The sequence below is a fragment of the Diorhabda carinulata genome, chromosome 3 (genome assembly GCF_026250575.1).
Source record: "Diorhabda carinulata isolate Delta chromosome 3, icDioCari1.1, whole genome shotgun sequence".
Taxonomy (NCBI): Eukaryota; Metazoa; Arthropoda; class Insecta; order Coleoptera; family Chrysomelidae; genus Diorhabda; species Diorhabda carinulata.
In genome coordinates this window covers 24885427-24908153 of record NC_079462.1, presented here as the reverse complement: position 1 = coordinate 24908153, position 22727 = coordinate 24885427, and the positions used below count along the sequence as shown (strand labels likewise).

General features: G+C 30.4%; 4 protein-coding genes across 5 annotated transcripts; 2 read left to right on the top strand and 2 right to left on the bottom strand.

Annotated features, from left to right (window-relative positions):
- Nucleotides 1-50: 50 nt before the first annotated feature.
- LOC130891685 (acyl carrier protein, mitochondrial) lies at nt 51-3068 on the bottom strand. Of its 2 annotated transcripts, none has more exons than XM_057796561.1 (3): nt 2819-3068; nt 2473-2580; nt 51-307 (listed from the first exon to the last, which is right to left on the bottom strand). In XM_057796561.1, the coding sequence occupies exons 1-3, from the start codon at nt 2978-2980 to the stop codon at nt 128-130; spliced, it is 450 nt and encodes a 149-aa protein (XP_057652544.1). In that variant the 5' UTR covers nt 2981-3068; the 3' UTR covers nt 51-127. The 2 variants fall into 2 exon arrangements, with proteins under 2 accessions (XP_057652544.1, XP_057652543.1); XM_057796560.1 differs by lacking the exon at nt 2473-2580 and adding an exon at nt 2328-2444.
- Nucleotides 3069-3291: 223 nt separating this feature from the next.
- Nucleotides 3292-21150, top strand: LOC130891677 (replication factor C subunit 5). The gene is made up of 6 exons (XM_057796549.1): nt 3292-3428; nt 3511-3575; nt 3673-3800; nt 3858-4020; nt 18275-18434; nt 20670-21150. The coding sequence occupies exons 1-6, from the start codon at nt 3391-3393 to the stop codon at nt 21115-21117; spliced, it is 1002 nt and encodes a 333-aa protein (XP_057652532.1). The 5' UTR covers nt 3292-3390; the 3' UTR covers nt 21118-21150.
- On the top strand, nt 6170-16232 carry LOC130891678 (ras-related protein Rab-28-like). The gene is made up of 6 exons (XM_057796550.1): nt 6170-6180; nt 8053-8207; nt 11030-11215; nt 14584-14704; nt 14765-14868; nt 15631-16232. The coding sequence occupies exons 2-6, from the start codon at nt 8133-8135 to the stop codon at nt 15814-15816; spliced, it is 672 nt and encodes a 223-aa protein (XP_057652533.1). The 5' UTR covers nt 6170-6180; nt 8053-8132; the 3' UTR covers nt 15817-16232.
- LOC130891679 (neurophysin 1-like) lies at nt 6182-8064 on the bottom strand. The gene is made up of 3 exons (XM_057796551.1): nt 7783-8064; nt 7518-7725; nt 6182-6370 (listed from the first exon to the last, which is right to left on the bottom strand). The coding sequence occupies exons 1-3, from the start codon at nt 7912-7914 to the stop codon at nt 6258-6260; spliced, it is 453 nt and encodes a 150-aa protein (XP_057652534.1). The 5' UTR covers nt 7915-8064; the 3' UTR covers nt 6182-6257.
- Nucleotides 21151-22727: the final 1577 nt, after the last annotated feature.

Below are 22727 nucleotides of genomic sequence, written 5' to 3'. Positions count from 1 at the left end.
TTTTTACATGCAGCACTCGTTAAAAGGAAATAATTTTAAAAAACACTACAAACAATAATTTACATTTATTTAATAAACTTAAAAGATAATGCTATATATGACAGATTACAGTAATTTAAATTACAATTTATTCATATATATCTTCTTTATCTCCAACATATCTCACAATATCTGCAGGTTTCAACAATTTTTCAGCATCAGCATCTGGAATTTCAAAACCGAATTCGTCCTCCATTGCCATTATAACTTCTACATGATCTAGTGAATCTAATCCTAAGTCATTGATGAAATGAGATTGTAGAGTCAACTAAAATTACAAATATGTATGATTTTTCATATTAAAACATATATTTATAGTAGACATAGACCTGATAAAATGAACTCAACACCTACAGTATTGAAAAATCTTTCACAAAACATAAAAATCGTCAAATACCTTTTTGTATTTCAAATAAGTTGTGCTATTTTTTTTACTTCTTATTTAATTGATAAATCTCATTTATTATTTTTTTGTACAAACAATATCAATGTAAAATCTCTAACCAACTTAATTCCATTCTACCAGCGTGAATTTCAATAAAATGCAATAAATTATAATAAATTTAACTGTTCCGTTTGACTTCCACTATACTCTTTGACCCCCCTGTACTGTCATGTATTTTGGTTATTAGTATTGAAACCAATATCTAATGTTGGATTGATTATGAGTACAATGTACCACAAATGTAAAATAAACTATTTTTTTTATTTTATATCATAATTTCTCAAAATTCCATTTTTTGGTATTGTCCTTGGAAAATAGTTTTTATCTTGTTTTTACATTAAAACAATAACATATCTTCTTTTGTATAAATAAATGTATGTAAATAAACGAAAGCAAGCTATAAACAAATATCTGTTTAAACATTCCCACTAAAATTTAGCAAAATGGAGTTGGGAGATCAGTGGAGCAATTAGGTTAATTATAAGTTTTTGGGACATTCTATTCAAACTTACAATGACAGATTATGATCAGGTTGATTAAATATTCTATACTTCTACTACACCATAAATTATTTTCCAATAATGTACAATTCCTTCCAACAAAATACGTTTGCTATACAGTAAATTTTTTTGTATATCATAGCAATGAAAAATATCTAACCAAATTAATCCCAATGTACCTATATCAATTTAAAAAAAAATTCTTTTTGTTTTACTTGATTCCTCTATTCATTGACCACCCTAATTAACAACAAATTCAATCATGGGGGAGGTGAACGCAAAATTAATAAAATTGAGAATTATAAAATGGCAGCGTATAGAATTATCATATGTCACAAAGAATTTAACTTGTAAATGTTAGGTCTGTAATCAAAATCGTTACGAAATACATTTGAAAGCACATAAACATCTTGTTTTATATAACCTAAACGAAAAAAATCATTTCGAGGTAAATCTGGTGATCTGAGACTACTTGATCACAACATGTACAGAAATAATTCTATTATTAACACTATGTTCCACAGCACATTAATTGTGATCTAAGTTAGTGTTGCTGAAGCTATAGTTTCATTCATAAACAATAGGGTTGAAAAACATATTTTTTATTTTGAATACTTGTGAAATAGTTTCTAGATTGTTTACACTTTAAAGTGAAGGACACATCTTTTGTATAAATTGTTTATAATTACAATATCTTCAGACAGTTTAAACTTAAATTATTCAGCAAAATCAAATGGGAGTCAACTGAACTCTGATAAAGTGGAGCATAAATCCAGTGGAACATTTATTGCAACTTGTACTGAGAGAATATATATATATATATATATATATATATATATATATATATATATATATATATATATATATATATATATATATATATATATATATATATATAATTTAATAATAGACAACTTAAATATCACTTTTTATAAATACATTCAATTTTCTAGAAAACTTATCAATATTAATAAATCTCGAACTCATGTGTAAATACAATAACTCTTAAAATTATTTAACGGTCTTGCTCAAGTCATTTGAATGATTTGGATTGTTACATTTGCCTAATGTTTCATCTATTTGAAAGCTAATTTTATGATAGTGACCAATTTATTTAGTTAAGTACATTTAGAAAATTAAACAGAGACTGTCTACCACAATAAAGTAACAGATCTAAATCACAAATATAATTGAATAATTTATAGTTTTAAACCCTGTATGTTAAAACATCTAATATTAATATAAACAACAGTGTAAATAAATGTAGTATTAATTTCCTTTGTAAATAAATTTTCATAAACTAAAATGAAACTACAAGGTTTGAAACATATGTCCTACTGTACCTTTTCAGGGTTAATTTTGTCATACAATTTTAACACTAACAGGACTCTATCTGAAATGAGTTGCAAAGTCAGCGGTGGCTTAGAACTGTAACTTCGTTCTTGTGGTCTAACAAATCTCTGAAATAGAAAAAATAAATGTAAATACCTTATCTGCAGTTACTTTATCATATGAAGCACACACTTTCAGCACCCTCTCTTTGATTTCGTCTTCAGTAGGTTTGACTTTTTTCATTTCTGGTGAGTAAAACCGAGTCTAATAATAAAAGAAAATTTAGTTATGGTGAGAACTATACTAATTTTAAACTATTTTAGCAGTCTAAAAGTTTTATTTAAAAAATTTTAACACAAATGAGATAAAAAAACGGCCTAACAGATCAAAATGAGGTTATGTTATGTAATATATAATCATTACATTTTTACAATAAAAAATACAAATTAGCATTCTATATCGATATAAAATTATCAAATTTTATGGATATCAAAAATATTACCTGTACGGAGTTTATAGAACTTGATTTCATTTGTAGAGAATTTTGTAGTTTATCATTACATTTATTTGCCAACGTTATTGCTACCGGTCGTGTGGCGAAAGATCGTACACCTAAAGAGCTTCTTACAACTGTACGAAAAGTTTTAACGAATAATCCGGCCATATTTTTGTATTGATGTTTTGCAAAATGTGTTTTCAATAAAATGGGAGCAACGAGACAAACAACCTCTCCTGCAAAATATTCAACATGAAGTTAGTCAGCTAAAGTGATAGACAAGTGCTCTCAGCTACATAATTTAAAACATACTTTCTGTGTGTAAATGTAAAAGTCTTCGCAAAATCCTAATTTTTCCTGATTAGTATACAGTATTGAAGAATATGAATAAATTCTTTCCTTTTATTAGTTTCAGTATTATGGATGAAAAGTTCACAATGTTTCCGATATGAAAAGAAGAAGATAAAATCTTCAAAATTCTTTGGATTACCCGCTTTTTAAATATTAAAAAAAAATATTTTGCTATTTATGCTAACACTTAATTATTTTCTTAAAATATTTTAAATTCATAAATTACTATGGTACAAAAAGTACAGCAGAAAGTAAATTTGCCCTGGTTGGTATAAGTTGAAATATTTTTTAAATCAATGTTTCTGTTCTTCCTGAATTAACGATAACAAATTGTTTCATAATTGTAGGGTTGAAAAATATAGGCCAAGTACGCTCGATGATTTAGTTTCTCATGAGGATATTATTAAAACGGGTTAGTATATATTAATTTCCTAAAAAAAGTTTTAAAAGGATATTATTGTATTTTTGGATGAAAATATAATAATTATATATTTTTTATTTCTATGTAGTCAGCAAATTTATTAAAGAAGATCAAGTTCCCCATTTATTATTCTATGGACCTCCTGGTACTGGAAAAACAAGTACAATTTTAGCTTGTGCAAGATTATTATACACTCTAGCTCAAATGTCATCAACTGTGAGTACTACAATAGCATTTTCATCAAAAATGAATAATAATTTGTATATTCTATAGGTTCTAGAATTAAACGCATCAGATGATAGAGGTATAGGAATTGTAAGAGGACCAATCTTGACATTTGCTAGTACCAGGACAATTTTCAAGTCTGGTTTTAAATTAATTATATTAGATGAAGCCGACGCAATGACAATGGATGCACAGAATGCCTTGCGTAGAAGTAAGTAACAAAATGTGAATTTTTAAATATCCTTGCTAATGGTATTAAAATTAAGTCAGTAATAATAAAACTGAATCTAATTTTTTAACATTAGAAGAAGGAATTTATGAATTTTTATACATATATAGATCTTAAAAAGATTTAAAAATTACAAGATGCTTTTTGACTGTATGTTGAATATCTATAAATTTCAAATTAATTAATTAATAAAAATTCTTATTTCATATTTAAGTAAGTTATATAATTGGAATTAATAGTTTGATTAAATTTATATCAAGGAGAGGTAAATGTGGGAGTTGCATTAAAAAATCAATTCTTACTCCATAGTTAGACAAGTTATATTACTTATTGTATTGAACATAGAGTTTTATTGATAGTATTCTATGATATTAATATTTCAATATATTCAACTTCTATTTTTAAACGGAACACATTGTTTACACTACAATGACACTAACACTTACAATTAAACTGTCAGGTTTCGATAACCAAGTTATCACCTTCAGAGGCTGAAGACAGTTTACCTTCAGTCTCTAAAGACAGTTCATGGGGGGTGTTGAAAAAAGAAATTTTATTCCATACAAATTAAAAATGATGAGTTACCACTGTAGAAACACTGACACGCGTTTCGATTACAAAGTTAACATCTTCAGAGACTGCAGATAAACCGTTTTACTTTACGTTAGACAGTGTAATTGTGAGTGTTGGTTTAGTGGTAGTGTAAACAGTGTGTTCAGTATGAATATTACCAACCGTTCCAGAAATTCCAATTTAGTTCTATTTTTAAACCTAAAATAATCACACAACTTTTAGATCGAGGACATTACAATCTATAGGAGCCAAAATAATAATAATAATAATTAATTTCTTATTTCTTAGACCACAACTGGTCAAAATGTGTAATTATTATCTGTGTTTAAAAAATTATAAAGAAAACTAATTTTAAAACAAAAGAGATCTAAAAACGAGATCAAGAAAGTTCAAAATAGTGTAATGACACCACGGTATGAAAATGAGACAAATTACACCAGAAAAACTCAAGGACACAATTTACCTATTACGATATATATTACCATAACTTTATGAGTTCTTTAAATCCCTTTCACACACACAAAGTATAGATGAGTTGTAAAGTGTTTTGTAATAAATTTTATGTTTGTAATTTTGTACTTTGTGTAGTTAAAAAATGTTTGGAATCACATAAATTATGTTTCCGAAGTATTTTAAACATTTGTAAAATAAATTCAGACTTGGACATCTTCATATTTCAGAATGAATCTGGTTGTTAAATTTGAAAGTGGCTCAACTTCATTCTTGAAAAGAAAAAGCTTATTATTCATTTAATAAGTGCCACTATTTGAATAGGAATTATTACATATTACACTTCAGTTGAAAAACTCATTATTATCATATGAGTATATTTTCAAATTCAATGAAACAAACCCTTAAATACCTGGATTAGAATATAAATGGACTGACGATACTTAAATAAACAGCTCAAATAGTTGCCAAGTAGTGCATATATTAATAATCTTGATTTTTTCCAAAAAAATATATCTAAATTTCTATCTATTTCTAAATACCCTTTATATTATAATATCTTAATTAAACTGCTCTTCAAGAGTCTCTTGGAGGCAGGAAAAATAGAGAAACATCAAATTTATGTAGAAATGTTTTAGTTTTTTAATTTATTTCAACATTAATGGGATTTAATGTGAAATTTATTTTATTTTACCATTGATTAACAGTACATACAGTATTTTTAAAACATAATTCCTAGCAGTACATTTTCATTCAATGTAGTTTTTGGCAAACAAATTATAATATACTATAAATACACAACACACCCCTGTAATTGCTGGTTATTTATTTTAATTTTTTTCTCGCCATATATGAGTTACTTTTGATTTTTTTACTTCGTTTTGAAATATAAAAAATTCGTTTGAGTCGTTCTTTAGTCATTTACTCAATTGATTAAAAGTGATGCGTTCAAATCCATTTTTCTGATAACTTAACACGCAAATATGAATTATGTGTATCATTAGGCAAGTAAAAATTGTTTGTATTGAAATACCATCCTAGAAACGCGATTATTTTATTAGCTATAAGGTTTTCATGAGTGATTTTTGTATGAAGTTAAAAGTGACAATCGAAACGCAAGTAAGTATAATTTTTTATTAACTTTATGCTATTAGTGAAAGCGGTTTACAAACTTATGAACTCCATTGCCATATTGATTAATTTTCAGTTATCTCAATTGGGTAGGTGTTCAGGAAATTGTAGAAGTCTAAGTTTGCTATATTTTCCTGTTTATTTTCCATTGAACAATGTCGGTCTGTGATGCACGAATCTGAAATAGCATTAATTAACAAATTTTACATACAGGGTTAATAAAAAGTTGGAATACCAGATGCACCAATTTATACATTAAAAGTATTTAAATTCATCAATAATTTAATAATAAAACTAAATAAAATTAATTAATTCATGTTTGGGGGAGGAATATTATTTGATTATAATATTCGATAATTACACATACGAGGATTGTTTGAAAAGTTTCCGAGCTCAATCTAAAAATGTCAGCATAGATATATTAGAATATTGGGAGATTCTAACTAAAATTTTAGCACTTTCAGATATTTAGCTTCTGTTTCAAAATCATTGAGTACAACTACAAATTGTAGACAATAATTGGCTACACAATCCTAGTTCCGGGAACAATAGACAGATTAGTAGATATGGATAAAGACAATAGAAGACTCGAAAATGGAAGTAAACATCAAATAATGCAAAAAATGAGAACATGTGTAAGATTTAATAATGAAAAGATAAAGAATAGATAGAGTATCTACATTTGGCAAATACGGTTGCAATGGCCGGAAAAGTGGTGACAACCGTTTATTGGGATATTTATGGGATTGTGTTCATCGACTATCTTCAAAAAGATAATAATGTATCATTACTTGAAAAAGTGAAGGAAGAAATTGCACGAAGAGAACGCATTTGAAGAAAAATGTGTCGACCACCCACCGTATCCACCAGATCTGGCGCCCAGCGATTTTCCATGTTTTCTAAGTTCAAAAAGGCAACTGTGTATATGAAAAAGTGTCCGTCGAAATGTGTTAAATAAGGGTGGCTCCACATTAGCATCGGTATAAATTTCTATTGTGTTATAATTACTACATTATTTTGTACAACGTGAAAAAATGAAATTCTCAATAATGAACTGCTTGAGTCAAAAATTATATTGAATTTGTAACTCGACATACTTCAATTAATCTACAATTGCTACATTTATACTATACCCTTTGTCTACCCTATTGCCATTTTGGAAGGTTATTTTTCGTATACAGCTGGACACTTTTATCACTTCATATGAAAAATAAAAATGATTATGGAAAATAATGTCTTGTTTCTTCGTTAGATTAGGTCGGAAATTTTCCAGACAACCCTCGTATAGTATTCTCTGTTCATTGTACAAGTATATTTATAAATACCTTGGTTACAACATATATTTTCCGTAGCACAGCGTCCTGTATTTTTTCGACAAAAACCTTTCCCCGCTATACAGGCTTCAGCTTCGTGGAACATGCCTTCTCGTTGACATCGTACAGTTTCGGGCGTACCCATTAAACAACCAAAAGGGCCACAACATATATTTGGACCGAAACATTGACCTGTATATCCAGGACCACATGAAATACACTATAAAAACCAATTAAATAATGACTATTCTAATATTAGAAATTTATAGTTTGTTACCTTTTTAATATTTGATTCCATATATCCAGTAGTACCGCTTCTCTTGCCACCTCTGGGGCAATTCGTTATCAAACAACTGTCAACGTAACTATAAACAAATAAGAAAAATATAACAACAATATGTTTTACCATATTTGATTTCGATACGGCTGAAAGACGTTTGTGGTTTCAACAGCGAAATTTTCTATATATATATGTATAGAAAACTGCAGACTCCTACTATTTCCAGCGAATATATGTATTATCAAATCTACGTGTGTTTTCTTACAGAATTTCAATAAAGCACTTTAGCTTATCACCTTTGTAATGTTAATGATATTTATCCAATTCAGAACGCATAGTAAAGAGTAATGTCTGAATCAGAAGAAGATATATCAGAAAAGAATGTTAAAGTCGTCGTGCTGGGTGATCCGACTGTAGGAAAAGTGAGTATAAACTAGTTAATTACTTTTGTTTTATATTTATTGGGGTTTAATTATTCTAAAACTCTTAAATTCTTATGACACGTACTTCAAGAATTTACTGGTAAAATCATTCAGTATAAAAACACTGATATATAAAAAAATTCTTGTTGTAACATAAGCCTGATTATCATACTACATTAGAATGAGCCTATGTTACGAGTAATACGAAAATGACCAGAAAAAACAGTAATATATTTGATTTTTTCCTTTTATGGGTTACCATATCTTTCTTGCTTCAAAAACCAGCAGTAATCATTCATCATGGCTAGATCCTATCACACTTATCGCCGAAATCCCATTGTTTTTATATCTTGGTGGAAATTTCACCCTATTCGTCACCAATAGCTCCCAACAAAATTATGAAATGGAGAAAATGAATTTTTAATGACCATCGGCGGCGATTCATAAGAAGCTAAATTATAATCAGTTGTTGTTAGTTTGTATCAATATTCCATCCAAAAATTCCCTCACGACACTTAGGAATTTCTTCCAAGCTCTAAATTTTTACGTGGTAAAATTAATATCGCTCAGCAACTTTTTAATTTGTGATCCAATAAAAGTATCCTTCTTCAACTTGGCTTTACTTAATTGGAAGAAGACTTGTCTTAGGTATTTATATCCTTCACATTCTTCATTCATATCCCTTACAAATTTTTTCATTAGTCGAAGGTAAATGTGAAGTGGAGGCAAAAGGACTTTTATTAAGGCTATAGCTTACTTTGGCTCAAAATGTTGGAGGTTAGGGTTAGGATTCGCAATCAGTTGATAAGTAATCTATCTAATCCAGGTTAATAGTATCCGAAAAGTCTTATAGTTCTTGCTTTCTCTGTCTTGAAGAACTAGTATATTTGAAATACAGTGGTTCAAAAGCTAGTTATTTGGAAAAGATTTTAAATCATTTATGTTTCGCAAGGATAGATAAATGCAGAAAGATACAAAGAAAGTTACATACATGACTTAACTCATTGAAAATTTAACACAAGTAGTAAAAGTATATAAAATTGAAGATTAGTATTTTTTGTGATGTAGTCCAAATAGTACTTAACAATAAAACGATATTATGACGAATGTGAGCGAGACAAATAAAGATCGGGGAATCTCCAATTCATATACAAACTTTCTTAGAGATCACGATACAAATATATACGGTATACTTATGCGCAGGCACACGCAATCTCTCACAATGTGACGTCACGCTGGAATCAAAATGTGAAGTATAATATATGCTGTATACCTGTTCAATCTTTTAAAACAAAATTGAAAGCAGATATGTCAACTCAACAATAGTCTTGAACATTGGTTAAGCCGAAAAGTACAAAAAATATCACAAATACACAAGAACAAGGAAAATACGTACAACTCTAACGTAATCGAATATGGAACGGTATGTTTCAAAATTACGAGGTCTGGCTATGAAGTAACGAGACTGCGTGGTTACAGGGCGCCCTAGACAAGTGGGGTAAAAAAAGAGTAGTGCGTTGGGTATCTAGATATCTTGTGTATGCACGTCCTAAAACATGTTTCGGTCACTATTATAGAATTTGTGCATTAGTGGTTTGAAACGAACGTGCCGAAAACAATGTGTGACGAAAAACAGGAGCAACGTATCAATCTCAGACTTCCCGTTAAATTGTAAAAAACTACGTATGTGTGCTATAAATTGTTGCAAGAAGCCTTTGGGGACAATTCTCCATCTCGTTCGCGTATTTTTGAGTGATATAAGCGTTTTAGTGAGGGCCGAGAGAGCACTGAAGATGACCGGCGCCCAGGTCGCCCTGTGGCCGGTTCAACTCCGGAAATAATTACCTAAATCAATCTAATTGTGCGTTCAGATCGTCGAATAAGCATCCGTATGATTGCCGAGGCTGTAAACGCCGATAAAGAAACGGTTAGAAAAATTTTAGACGAGGAATTACACATGACAATAGTCTGTGCGAAGCTGGTGCTAAAAAATCTGACTAATGACCAAAAGCTCTTGTGTCAACGCATCTGCTCAGATTTCCTTATAAGGTTAGAGAGGTTAGATAAAGATCTGCTTTGAAAGGGACGCAATTTGTGTCGATGGAAGCGGTAAAGCAAAAAACGGCGGAGCTCATAAAGGCACTCACCAAAGAAGACTTCCAGCATCGCTTCTATCAATGGAAAAAACGTATGGAAAGGTGTGTGGCGAGGGGAGGGGAGTATATTGAAGGGGAGCATTCGAATGTAGAATAATTATTATAATAAAACCCTTTTTCGTAATCAGTCTCGTTATTTAATAGCCAGACCTCGTATTTCAAAATTGAACATATCACAATAAAAAAATTATTTCCAGTATATTTTATTTGATTGAAAAGTAAAGGTTAGAAATTGAAATACAGTAATATTTTTGATTGATTTTTGTTCAAATATTATTGTGATAACTTTTTCACTTAAAAGTTCATGACGCACATTTCGCTCCGCATTTAATCCGTTCCATGTGAACATAGTGAGCCAGACAATTGCGTAATGAGAGATGCGTTAAAATACTGATTGGTTCTCTCCGTTCCGCAACTCTGATTGAGCCTTAATATTGGTAGTTATGTTTTGTATTATCTATTTTAGGTTAAGGAAAAAACATTCAAAATTCCAAACTCATAAAACTGATTAAGTATGAAAAACCAATTTTAAGTTATTTTTCTGCTTTCAAATGCACCTATCCTAAAATTTGAAATGGTCTAATCACTTGTCATTAAAAATTTCATACCTCATGACATTATAACATTTTCTTTAATCAGAAAAGTATTTGGAAAATGTTGTTTTAGACGAGCATTGTTAGAAGATTTTGTTATGATGAATTTACTAGATACTACGTTCAAACCATGGGTGCAGATTTTTATATCAAACGAATGGATTTGTCTAAAAAGAAAGAAATCTCAGTGCGAGTTTCAGACATCGGCGGTATTCAGTTGAACGAAAAAATGCTAAAGAATTATTTATTCAATTCCAATGTAAGTATGTATCGTGCTTAACTCAGAATTAAAAAATTACGAATAGCAGACAAAATCTCAACGAAGTTTTAAGTCCATTTTCTCTGAAACCCTTTGACCAAATTTAACAATTTTATTATCGTTCAAGCTCCAACGAAATTCGAATTGGAAATGAACTATCTACCAAATGCTAGCTGGTTGAATACCAAAATATTAGGATTAGAATAAGTTTGGACTTGAATTTCGTTGTTGTTACATCGCGTGTATGCAACTTTTTTGTTCATATTTTGTCACTGACCAAGTGGTTAAGATTGATGAAAATTGAAGACTTATAATGAAAACCGTGCTGAGTACCAAATATGTAATTTTGAGAATACGAGGTCTGGGGTACAAAACGACTAGTGCATTGGGTATCTAGATTTCTTGTCTATGCACCTCCCAAAACAAGTTTCCGACACTATTATAGTATTTGTGCAGTAGCGGGATTTGAAACGAACGTGTTTTTTCTCGTGCCGAAAAACAGGAGCAACGTATCAATCTCAAATTTCTCCTTAAATTGAATAAAACTCCGATTGAGTGCTATAAATTGTTACCAGAGGCCTATGGGGACAATTCTTTATCTCGGTCGCGTGTTTTTGAGTAATGTAAGCCCTTTATTGAGGGCTGAGTGAGCAAATCAAAATTCAAGGAAATGTTGATCATTTTTTTTTTCGACATTAACGGTATCGTCATGAGTGAATGGGTTCCAGAGGGTCAGACTGTCAACCAGAGTTACTATTTGTCAGTTTTGGTAACACTGCGAGAACGTAAAAAACGCACCTGCCCATAACGCGCTATCTGTGAAGCCACGCTCACCAGATTTGGCACCGTGCGACTTTTTGTCTTTCCGAAATTAAAAACTTGATTTGAGTCGATGGAAGCGGTAAAACAAAAAAAAGGGAGAGCTCTTAGAGGCACTCACCAAAGAAGACTTCCAGCACCGCTTCTATAAATGGAAAAAAATTATGGAAAGGTGTGTGGCGAGGGGAGGGGAGTATATTGAAGGGGAGCATTCGAATGTAGAATAATTATTATAATTAAACCCTTTTTCGTAACCAATCTCGTTATTTAATAACCAGACCTCGTAAACGTAGTTTATTCATATACTTAAATATGTGACCTGATATTTTTGTTACTTTTCCAATAGCTATTACCACCCGATTTTAGTTTTCAATGTTTAACCTGATTTTTTGGCAATAGATTTTGTAATTTGAAATATTTTGTGACATTTCTGAAGAAACGTGCTAAGTACTAGTATGATTGCATGAAAACTGGGCTAAGTACCATTAGAGTAGGTAATTAAAAAAAACAAAAATTATGCTGTACTCTTCGCAAAAGCTCAAGAATAATAGTACTCAACGGTACTGGGAGTGGATGAAAACGAGAAAAAGTTTTAAAGCGCATTTTTAATAAAAAAAAAATTACATGATCGATTTTATTAAAATTGTTTATTTATAAAGCAACTTTAACAGAAATAAATATGTAAACTAATACCACAAACTAAAAAAAACAATAACCTAAAAAATGGCGACACACCACCAACCGCAAACATAATATTAGCGCCTGCAACTTAAAAATATACTTCTAACAAACTTATGTTTAAACAAAACTTATGTTTAAACAAAACTTATGAACTAGTCAGCCCTAATAGGTTTTGTTAAAAGTCTTTGTTTTCTTCTTTTAAGAAAGGTGTTACTGCTTCCAGGTTTTTCTTTTTTCATCCGAAATGCGGCTTCGACGTTCAAGCTGTGGCACGACCATATTTAGCATGCCTTTGAAAACATTTACTGTTTTCCAAGCCTCCATTTTATTTAGAGTCTTCCTACTCTTAAATCGGGCCCAGATTTTCGGCTGAAATCTGAATCCATTGGACTGTGAAGTTTTGTTGTACTTGATGTAGAAGTAGCTGCACTTTTGAAATAAAAAAATCCTCAGGTTGCATCAGACCAACGACAAAGGGATTATGTGTATTGACAGTTCCAATAAAACTGACTAAATAAGAAACTTTGGATTTTTAAACCCTTTTCCGTTTTTCAATTTTGGGCGAAGCCCCTATCGCAACAATTATTCAAAATTAGTACATACAAGTGCAACACATCTCCATTCTGCACTTGCTCGTCGAAAAACTTGATCTAATAACGCTACGAAAATCGGTGTCGAAGGTGGAGCATTTTGCCGGTGTTTACATAATACGTCGATGGAGCAAACATATATTGATAAAATAATTAATTGAAAAGTTACAGATGGAAATTGTAGACAGTGGACTTGAATTTAGATTTGTAGGCCTATAAATCATACTATATACTATATCTTCTTTTCCTCTCACTTTTAAAAATTTTAAACCTAGACGACCCTTATGTAAGCCTATATTAAAAAAAGTCACATACAAATTATGTGAAAATGTTTTTTTTTATACTTGAGGTTACAATTGTTGCAGGTACAAGCTGTTTATGTTTCATGGGATTTATGTGATTTTTTATATCTGTTTAGACACTATTAGCAAAAGAAAACACACTTTTAGATTTTTGACATTTCACCTTACAGTTGTTATTAATATTATTTGATTCAATAAACGGATATTTCGATTTTAATTCTTCATCTAACAAACATCGTTGTTTCGGCGACATGGTAGATTCAAGACTAAATTGCTAAAGAACGATGCTGTGATATGGTGTTTCGCAGGAATACCACAGAAATCGTTGATGCTGTAGAATCATATTTTACTAGTACAACGAGGATAAAATGAAAAAAATAACACATTTCAGACCTTTAAAAGGTTTAAAATCAATGCAAATGTCAAAAAGTCTGTGCCGAACTGGTAAAAACAATACGATTGGTAACCTTATTTTCCTTCTCATTCAGTCTGTGAATCAAGTTTTGTAAAAAAACTCTTTCAATTGATTTTTAACTCTACTAAAAATCTTTTATTCGGCTAATTCTATCTGGCTGACATCGTTTCCTTCAAAATTAATCTCTAAAGTACATTTTTAATCTGATTAAAACATTTTATTTTTATGCCAAAATTTTCATCAGCTATACTCTTTTCCAATTTTGCTTATAGCTTCTTATTTTTCTATCTTAACAGCTACCAATTCTCCCTTACATGTTTTCGGTTTTCGTCTTCTGAACTCATCATTATATTTATAATATTTATAATAGTGTGAGGGTTCCTCTAAACTTAATTTTGTAAATACTAGTTTTAGATTCCGGTTATTTTTTAGATTTCCAGTTATCACAACACATTACGCTGGGTACTTCGTTAAGAAAATAGAGTGATGGAAAACAAAAAACGATAACTCAGTGGAAAAGAAACGAAATATAATTTCCTATCTATTTGTTTTATGTTTCAGATTGTTATTATTGTATATGATATAACAAATGCCCAAAGCTTCGAAAGTACTTTAATGTGGTTGAATGAAGTAAAGAAAATTGTTGATAATTCAAAACAAATAGCAATTTTCGGAAATAAATGTAATATACAACCATTATTAACTTTTCTCGATATACTATTTAATTAATTATATGTTGTAGCTGATTTGGAACACAAACGAATTGTGAAATTAGACAAAATCCAGAGATTCGTTATAGAATTTGGAATTTTAAATTACTGCGTTTCTGCAAAGACAGGAGAAAATGTAAGTTTATTACATTACATTAAAACCTGGACACACAGTATATTTCTGCGCTTTAATAATAGGTTGAAACTCCATCATTTTTTTATACATTCTCCAATCTGTCTAGATATAATCAGGTGATCAATATGCTCATTTCATGCCACTGCTATCTGCTGTTGAAAAGCAACCAAAGTTTAGGATGATGTTTTAATTTTCTTCAACTTCTATCGACAATATCCCATATATTGATTGGGGATAAATCCGGGGATGTTTATAAGAGATGAATTTGATTTTGGTTGTTGTATGCGGCCAAACTCCCAACATATTATAGACATACCAGAAACGGAGCATGACAGTCTGTGATGTAGAAAAATGCTCCCATAAGAGTTTCGGAAGAAGGAGGAAACTGAAACAGTGTCATATAGGATTAGATCTCTTTCAGAACATTGGTACCAGCTACATCTTCTCGTTTCCTGATGAGATTAGGTCAGCAGAAACTGACTAGTAATGAGGAGGATGGGAAAATTCAGTTTTAGTTTGAACTAGCAAACTGTTAGAGCAAAATCTAATCTATTTGAAATCAATACAATTACTGTAGTTATTACAACTATGGTACGCTATAGATAATGAGATATTGGGCACAAAAAACTTGCAGTGATATCTAACCTCCAATTAATTATACTTAGCGATTAATCATTTTATTAACAATCCAAGCGAAAGTGGGCGGAATTAATATGAATAATGAATGAAGTTTTGATAAATATTGACTTTTTATGTTTTTAGGTTCATTCTTCATTGACGAATTTAATAGCTAAACATTTTGGGATACAATTGACAAGAATCGAAAGAGAGAAACAGGCTCCTATTGTACGAGCCGAATTGACATCACATGTAGAAAAATCTAGAGTCATTGTAAACACCCGAAACAATCATTCTGATATGTCGTCAGTTACATGTTCTCTACAGTGATTTTTGTCTTCAAGATATTTTTTAGTGAGATTTTTGGATGGAGACAAAATTTCTACAAATTATACAGCATAAAAGTCGTACAATAATCAAAACATCACATATCATTAAAATATTTACTGCCAGTTATAAACCGTTTAAATACTTTTGCAATTTTGCATATTCTATAAGTAATTTATAACTTTTTGATACTAAAGTAATTTTTCATCATCTATTTAATTATTTTGAATTAAATTGAATTTCACAATTAACTTTTTAATCAAGCTCTAATTTGTATTCTATGGTATAGAATACCATAAGTGATCTTATTTTTTGATTTCAAATCCAGGACGGGAACTTATAGTTAAGTTAAATGAATTAAATATGGTTTTTGTAATAAAAATTATACATAATAAATACTGTTTAAGGATATAATAAAATTAGTATTTTTTTTAAATGAATCAAATTTTTTTAATCAGAATTACTGAGTACAAAACTTTTTATATTTTTCGCTACAAAGCATTGTATAAAATTCTGTACAATTTTCTTTATAATTAACCTTAATTGTTTTTTTTATACAAGAATATTCTTTTTGTAACTTTCATTGAATGTACATTTTCTTTTTTTTAGAACCTATTTTTATAAAAAATAATCCACTATTTTATAGTATTTTTATAATTGCATAACTTGCATTACAACAAAAACAAATAAAAATCATATAATGAATATTAACTTAACCTCAAACTGACAAAAATCTGACGGCTAAGGAGATCTTTTCATACTGTCAACTACCACGATTCTAGTGTACCTAACTCTCAAAAATTCATCACCCTGAAGCCCCAATCAAAAACTCCTAAAATCCCTACAATTACTAGGAATCCCCCTAAAAAATTCCATTATTTATAAAATTAGTAATTAAATATTTTCAAGTAAATAAAAAAATAATAAAATATCATTAAACAAATAATAAATTTCAAACAATTAATAAATTCATTTGGCAACTTTTTTTTACTTCTTTAAACATAAATTATCGAAAACTTCAAGTAACAAATCATTTTCCTTGGATTTTGATTTTTTAAAATCATACATATTGGCATTAAATAATTTTAATATTTTGTTGCAACGGATGGTTGCAACATTCCGTTACAGTATGGATCGAACCATATTTATATTTTGGGCACAAGTATGATAAGCCAACTCACAACGATCATCATGAAACTTTATACATACATATTACGAGAAATCGATTTATAATATCTATTTTCTACGGAAACATTTACTTTCGGAGATACCGGAAGTGGCTATTATCTCATGAAGGCTAACAAATATTGAACCATGGATAACTTTTCGCATGCGCAGAAAAGTTTCTGTGTAAAAAATATGCAAATGCATTATTTTCACGAAAAATCAATAGGTAAAATGAAAATTCAGTAATTTTTGTGAGGTTAGGTTAGGATAGGATAGGTTATGTTAGATTAGTTTGTGTTAGAGACTGAAATAAAGGTAAACAAAAATAATTTTCTTCAATCAAATATTTTAATTGGACTTAAATCTATAACTTTCACATTTGAAAATCTTTTTGGATTTCTTCTATTAATGAAATGAATAGGTCTATTTTTGGTTCAGATTTAAGTCATTCTCGTCGCCATGTATATTCTATGATTCTGTCCTCCGAATCTTCTGAAGGTACATGCCTATCGCTGAAGAATGCTCTCAGACGTCACCAGCTGACCTCAATTCTTTGGGTATAGACCTCGCTATCGGAAACAAATATTTCTTTGTGATTAACCAACTCCATTGCTGAAGCATCGATAGGCTAGCCAGTGATCTGTATGAATTATGCTTTCTGGAGTGACGTGCTGTTTTTGATAAAAATAATGCATTTGCATACTTGAACCCTCCCCTTGGCTACGCCCGTGTTAGGTCGATAGGTCAATATTATTGTGCAACTAGACTACACGCGCTATAAGTATAAGTATAACTGAGATAACGACGCACGCATCCAGGAATGGTACAATTTGTTCGGACAATGTCGCTGCATTCCGCATACTATCGGCCGATTCCATATCCTGTCTGGCGGGCTTGGAGCTCTAACTGATATTTTTTATATGTTATACTGGATTCAAATTTGGTACGTTCATAACTCGCGACAAAAATTTTTAGGAAAAAAGAAAAAAATGTTTGTTACTGGGTGACCCATTTGGTAATTTGACGACCCCTGGGTTAAGCTATTGAAGAGAGTTAAGAGGAGACCAGATTGAGGGGTGGAAATTCCGAAATGACACGGATTAACTTAAAAATCATAAAGACTAAAATACTTAAAGACAAATCGTTTTACAGATATGTATATATTACAACATATATGTATTTTATTTTAAATAAAAAATCAAATTTAAATCAAAATATTGTTCTTTTATTTATCTTATTAGAAATTACAATTTTATCAAGAAAATTTGATAATTATTATTCGATTTTTTTGTAGTAATAGAAAAGTATACAGAAAATATTCGGTTCTGCATAATATGTAACTATTTAAGCAAGATCATACCTGCTCTACAGTCCCGTTGTACGAGATTCAGATTCGGTCCACTTTCTCCGGAACAAATTTTACCAAGACTCAACTACGTAATCGATGAAGAAAAGTAAGTACTGTTGGTGTATATCAAACATTGTTTATAAAAGCGGCAACAGCGCTTAAAAATAAAAGTTCAGTTTTGTAATGTTGTACCTTTACAGCCCACTGAAGTATATAATTTTCTTTTAATCAATCAAAATGTACCCCTACAACTACTTATAGATTTTGTTTAATCACTTTTTTTAATAAAACTTTTTAAAAAAATCAAAAGTACACAATTAATAATATAACAGCTGGTTTCATAATACATTTAAAGGAAGCTTTAAATTTAAAGGTCCTATTAAGTTGAGTCGAGCGTTTCATAACTGCCATTTAATCTAAATTAATTTGAACTTTAAGGTAGAAATGCTTCACTTTAGAACATTAAAGTTTTCTTTAGTGGCAAAAGTCAAATGCAAACATGGGCTATTTTTGAATTATAAGCAGACACATAACATAACCTAAGAAGAAATGTAAACTTAGTTGTTTTTCGTGGTAGATTTTTGATGCCAGTGCCCTCGATGGTACGTGGCAGAACTAATCTATTTTCGCGGTTCATTTAAATTTACACAGAATATCTACTGTATTGTATGTTATTCTTTTCCACCACGTTCTGACTCCGCAGTTTCCTAAATTCACGATAAAAAACAGATTTTTCTAACTAAATACTAATTAGAAATAAAACAGTAATCCAGTTTGCACAGATTGCACATCATTACAATGATATATATTATTTTAAGATTAACAAAAAAAATATTGCTTGTAGTAAAATGTCTAAACTATATCAATTTATCACACCATTTAAACAAACTATCCTTTCCAACAAGAATAACTTAAGCTCATCCCAAGACAAAAAATGTATCGACTATTTGGAAATACAATATAACAACGAATGTTTTTTAAGAAATAGAAATAAAAATTATGCATCAATTATGTAAAACCCTTAATAAAATTTATTAAAATGAAAAATTGAAGTATTAAGTTGGCAAATACAAAACACAACAGCTCGCCATCAAAGATCAATCTAAAAGAAATGTCGGCGACAAAATAGAACACTTTTTAACACACACTTTTACGTTTCATTCTGTTTCTTTTTCTAAGGAAAAAAGGCAAGAGTATTGTCATCCTCCTTTTAACGTTTTTACTTGAGAGACCGATACAAATCGTTACAGGAAGCTTTAGTTAAATTGCTAGTTAGGGTGGTATTATGAAACAGGTCAGACTGAGTTTTATAATTCAGGTTTAATGAAATTATATAAAAAATATCATTGACATCGAATGTTCCATGGAATATTTTGTCTATAGTTCTTTCATTTTACTGAATTAGCAAAGAGATCATCCGATATAATTTGTTTAGTCCAACGTAAAGAGCTTCTGGTACAGTTTATTTAGTCTAACGTGAAGAGGTTCATAACTAACGGGATTACTATCAACAGAAATTTATAAAATACAAAAAAAAAACATCTATTTACAATATATTGTTTCAATATGTGCATTAGCTATCCGAAAATATGAGGTTTGATATGAAGTGATACATTATTCTCTTTAATTGTCAAAATGTGTAGTGCAAAAATCATGACTAGTGTTTGCATGTCCAGCCAGTTGGGTTGATTGCTCCATTAGCATATATACCTATATGTAGTTCGGAGTATCAAGTACATTGCAATCTAAAGAATGTTCTGTACCCCATTTTTTCGCTGTGGTACTGAGAATCCTCAGTGTTTACAACTGATCTTGGGTGATGCTCTGGAGTAATCTCTCACACTTCGAAAGATTGGATAGATGTTTCGTCCTCTATGTAACAGAATCTGCACGTTGTTCTTTCTATGCTTAACCCAGCGTCTGCAGGTGTTTATTAAGGCGGAAGTGTTACGACAAGATTCCTGCTAGTATTCAGATCTTCACTAGTTATAGTTTTCCAACTTGTTTTGTGAGAAAATTCCAAATATCTGAACTTTTGATCGGGGTCAAAATTGTTCGGAAAGTATCAGTTAGATATCTTTCTACTTTTTATGTATATTTCAATGGGCTTCCAAAGGGTTTTAGTTCGGAAACTGTTGGTTACAGTAAAGTCTGTTTGAAATATATACCCAAATAGTAAGTTATGGCAGGCTACTGCTATTGCAGTTATCTGTTGGAACTCACTAGTTTCCTTTAATCTATAATAATACCATTTTTAGTATATTCACATACTGATTGCCGGTTTATTTGTTCCTATGATTAAAAAATTATTGATGTAATCCACATATTTTTTTGTTTGCAGAGTAACTGTATCAGAAGATGGAAAAAAAGCTCTACTCACCTTAGCAAACGGCGACATGCGAAAAGTTCTTAACGTTTTACAGAGCACTTGGTTGGCTTGTAAGAACGTTACTGAAGATAACGTATATACCTGTGTCGGTCATCCTCTACGTACCGATATTGAAAGTATCGTTAAATGGTTATTAAACGAAAACTTTAAAACAACTTACAATAACATAAAAGAATTAAAAATGATCAAAGGACTCGCTCTTCACGACATCATTACAGAAGTACATAAGTATGTACATCGTATCGAATTACCTTTCGATATTATGATAGATCTTATGGATAAAATGGCCGAAATAGAGTATAGATTATCTACAGGAGCTAACGAAAATATCCAATTAACAGCTCTTATTGCTGCGTTTCAGAATGTCAAGGATATTTCGGCACCAGATCAATATAATTAGTTTTTGTTAATTTAAATAAACATCTTAATATTACTTCTTGTGTCTTTTTTCAATTTATCCATTTAAATTTGAAAATTGAGGCTCTGTTATTCGGCGATCTTCACATTCCGTTTTTTATGTGTAATAGATTCATCATCATTACAACTCATTTTCACGGCCGTTTTCGTTTCTAATTATACCGTACAACCTTGATACTACGAACTATAAAGTTGGCAACTAAGTACTTATTTTTATTAAAGCTATTGATTGTGGGTTAATTTTAAATGATGTGCAGAAACAAACATTTTTTATTTCCGTAAAGGAAAGAAAGCTGCTGCGTGTCACAAAAAAAAGGTTTATAGCGTTGATTGCTTAACAGACCGCACGTTTCAAAATTGGTATAAAAAGTTCCGTTCTGGGAATTTTTCCATCAAAATTGAGCAACGTTCTGATCGTCTTACTGTTGTTGATGACCAAATCAAAGTCATAATCGAAGAGGATCGTCATATACCGGTTCGAGAAATTGTGAATGTATCGCACACAATTGCAAAATCCTTACAATGTCTTGGGCTAGTTGAGAAGCTTGATATTTGGATACCTCACGAATTGAAAGAAATTCATTTAACACAAAGAATCAATATTTCCGATATGCACCTTAAACGAAGTGAAAACGACCCTTGAAAAGAATCATTACTGGTGATTAAAAATGGGTCCTGTTCAGTAACATAGTTCGAAATCATGGAGCAAACACGATTAACCAGCACAAACCACATCGAAAAGTGAAAAACAACAAAAAATCTCACGCTTTCAGTTTAGTAAGATAACAAAGGTGTTGTGTTTCTTGAGCTGCTTTCAAGGAACCAAACGATCAATTCTGATGTTTACTGTCAACATTTAACTGGATTAAGCAAATTTATTTCGAAGTTTACAAAATTCTTTGAATGGTTAAATTTTCACAAATGACGATGACCTTCAATCATACCTGGTTCAGTTTTTTGCTAATAAGGACCAGAAATTTTATGAGCACGGAATCATGAAGCTGAAAGAAATATGGCAAAAGGTCATCGAGTAAAATGGAAAATATACAATTAAAAACTATTCTTTATTATTCTTTTAACTACAAAACCTAAATTACTTTAATCCAGAGTAATCCTAATAATTTAGACTACCGAAGGGATTTGTTTTATAAGTTTCTTTTATTGACATTATTATTACAAATCAATTAAAAAGTAGAACATCAACATTACTAATGAAATAAGTTAAAAAATTTATCATCTTCTAAAATGAAGTTTTATTCTTATTTGTCTAACCTGTGGAACTGGAAATATCGTGGTCGTGTTTCGTGGAATGCACCAATATATACAGGGAATGCCAGATTCATCAGATGAAAAAAGCTTTAGTCATAATCCTATTCATTTTCCACAAGTTTCCAACATACTGCCAATGAAAGAAAACGACAAAGTTACGTTTCCGGGTGAAACTTCAATTCTTCTAGTAATAACTTTTTAAGAAGCAATTTCGCAATAAAACTGTAAAAAATAAGGTCTAAAACCGAACAAATAAGTTTACAAACCACACAAAAACTTTCAGTAAAACTATTTTTTTACCCCACAGCGGGTATAATAATATGT

Excerpts from the sequence above, each read along its gene's own strand:
- LOC130891678 (XM_057796550.1), top strand. The coding sequence starts at position 8,133 with ATGTCTGAATCAGAAGAAGATATATCAGAAAAGAATGTTAAAGTCGTC. Across the intron at positions 11,216-14,583 it reads ATTATTTATTCAATTCCAAT|ATTGTTATTATTGTATATGA; the intron begins GTAAGTATGTAT and ends TTTATGTTTCAG. Across the intron at positions 14,705-14,764 it reads AGCAATTTTCGGAAATAAAT|CTGATTTGGAACACAAACGA; the intron begins GTAATATACAAC and ends TATATGTTGTAG.
- LOC130891679 (XM_057796551.1), bottom strand. The coding sequence starts at position 7,914 with ATGGTAAAACATATTGTTGTTATATTTTTCTTATTTGTTTATAGTTAC. Across the intron at positions 7,726-7,782 it reads TGGAATCAAATATTAAAAAG|TGTATTTCATGTGGTCCTGG; the intron begins GTAACAAACTAT and ends TGGTTTTTATAG. Across the intron at positions 6,371-7,517 it reads AAATATATGTTGTAACCAAG|ATTCGTGCATCACAGACCGA; the intron begins GTATTTATAAAT and ends ATGCTATTTCAG.
- LOC130891677 (XM_057796549.1), top strand. The coding sequence starts at position 3,391 with ATGGTACAAAAAGTACAGCAGAAAGTAAATTTGCCCTG. Across the intron at positions 3,429-3,510 it reads CAGAAAGTAAATTTGCCCTG|GGTTGAAAAATATAGGCCAA; the intron begins GTTGGTATAAGT and ends TCATAATTGTAG. Across the intron at positions 4,021-18,274 it reads ACAGAATGCCTTGCGTAGAA|TAATAGAAAAGTATACAGAA; the intron begins GTAAGTAACAAA and ends ATTTTTTTGTAG.
- LOC130891685 (XM_057796560.1), bottom strand. The coding sequence starts at position 2,980 with ATGGCCGGATTATTCGTTAAAACTTTTCGTACAGTTGTAAGAAGCTCT. Across the intron at positions 2,445-2,818 it reads GTTCTATAAACTCCGTACAG|AGATTTGTTAGACCACAAGA; the intron begins GTAATATTTTTG and ends TTTCTATTTCAG. Across the intron at positions 308-2,327 it reads ACAAAATTAACCCTGAAAAG|TTGACTCTACAATCTCATTT; the intron begins GTACAGTAGGAC and ends TTGTAATTTTAG.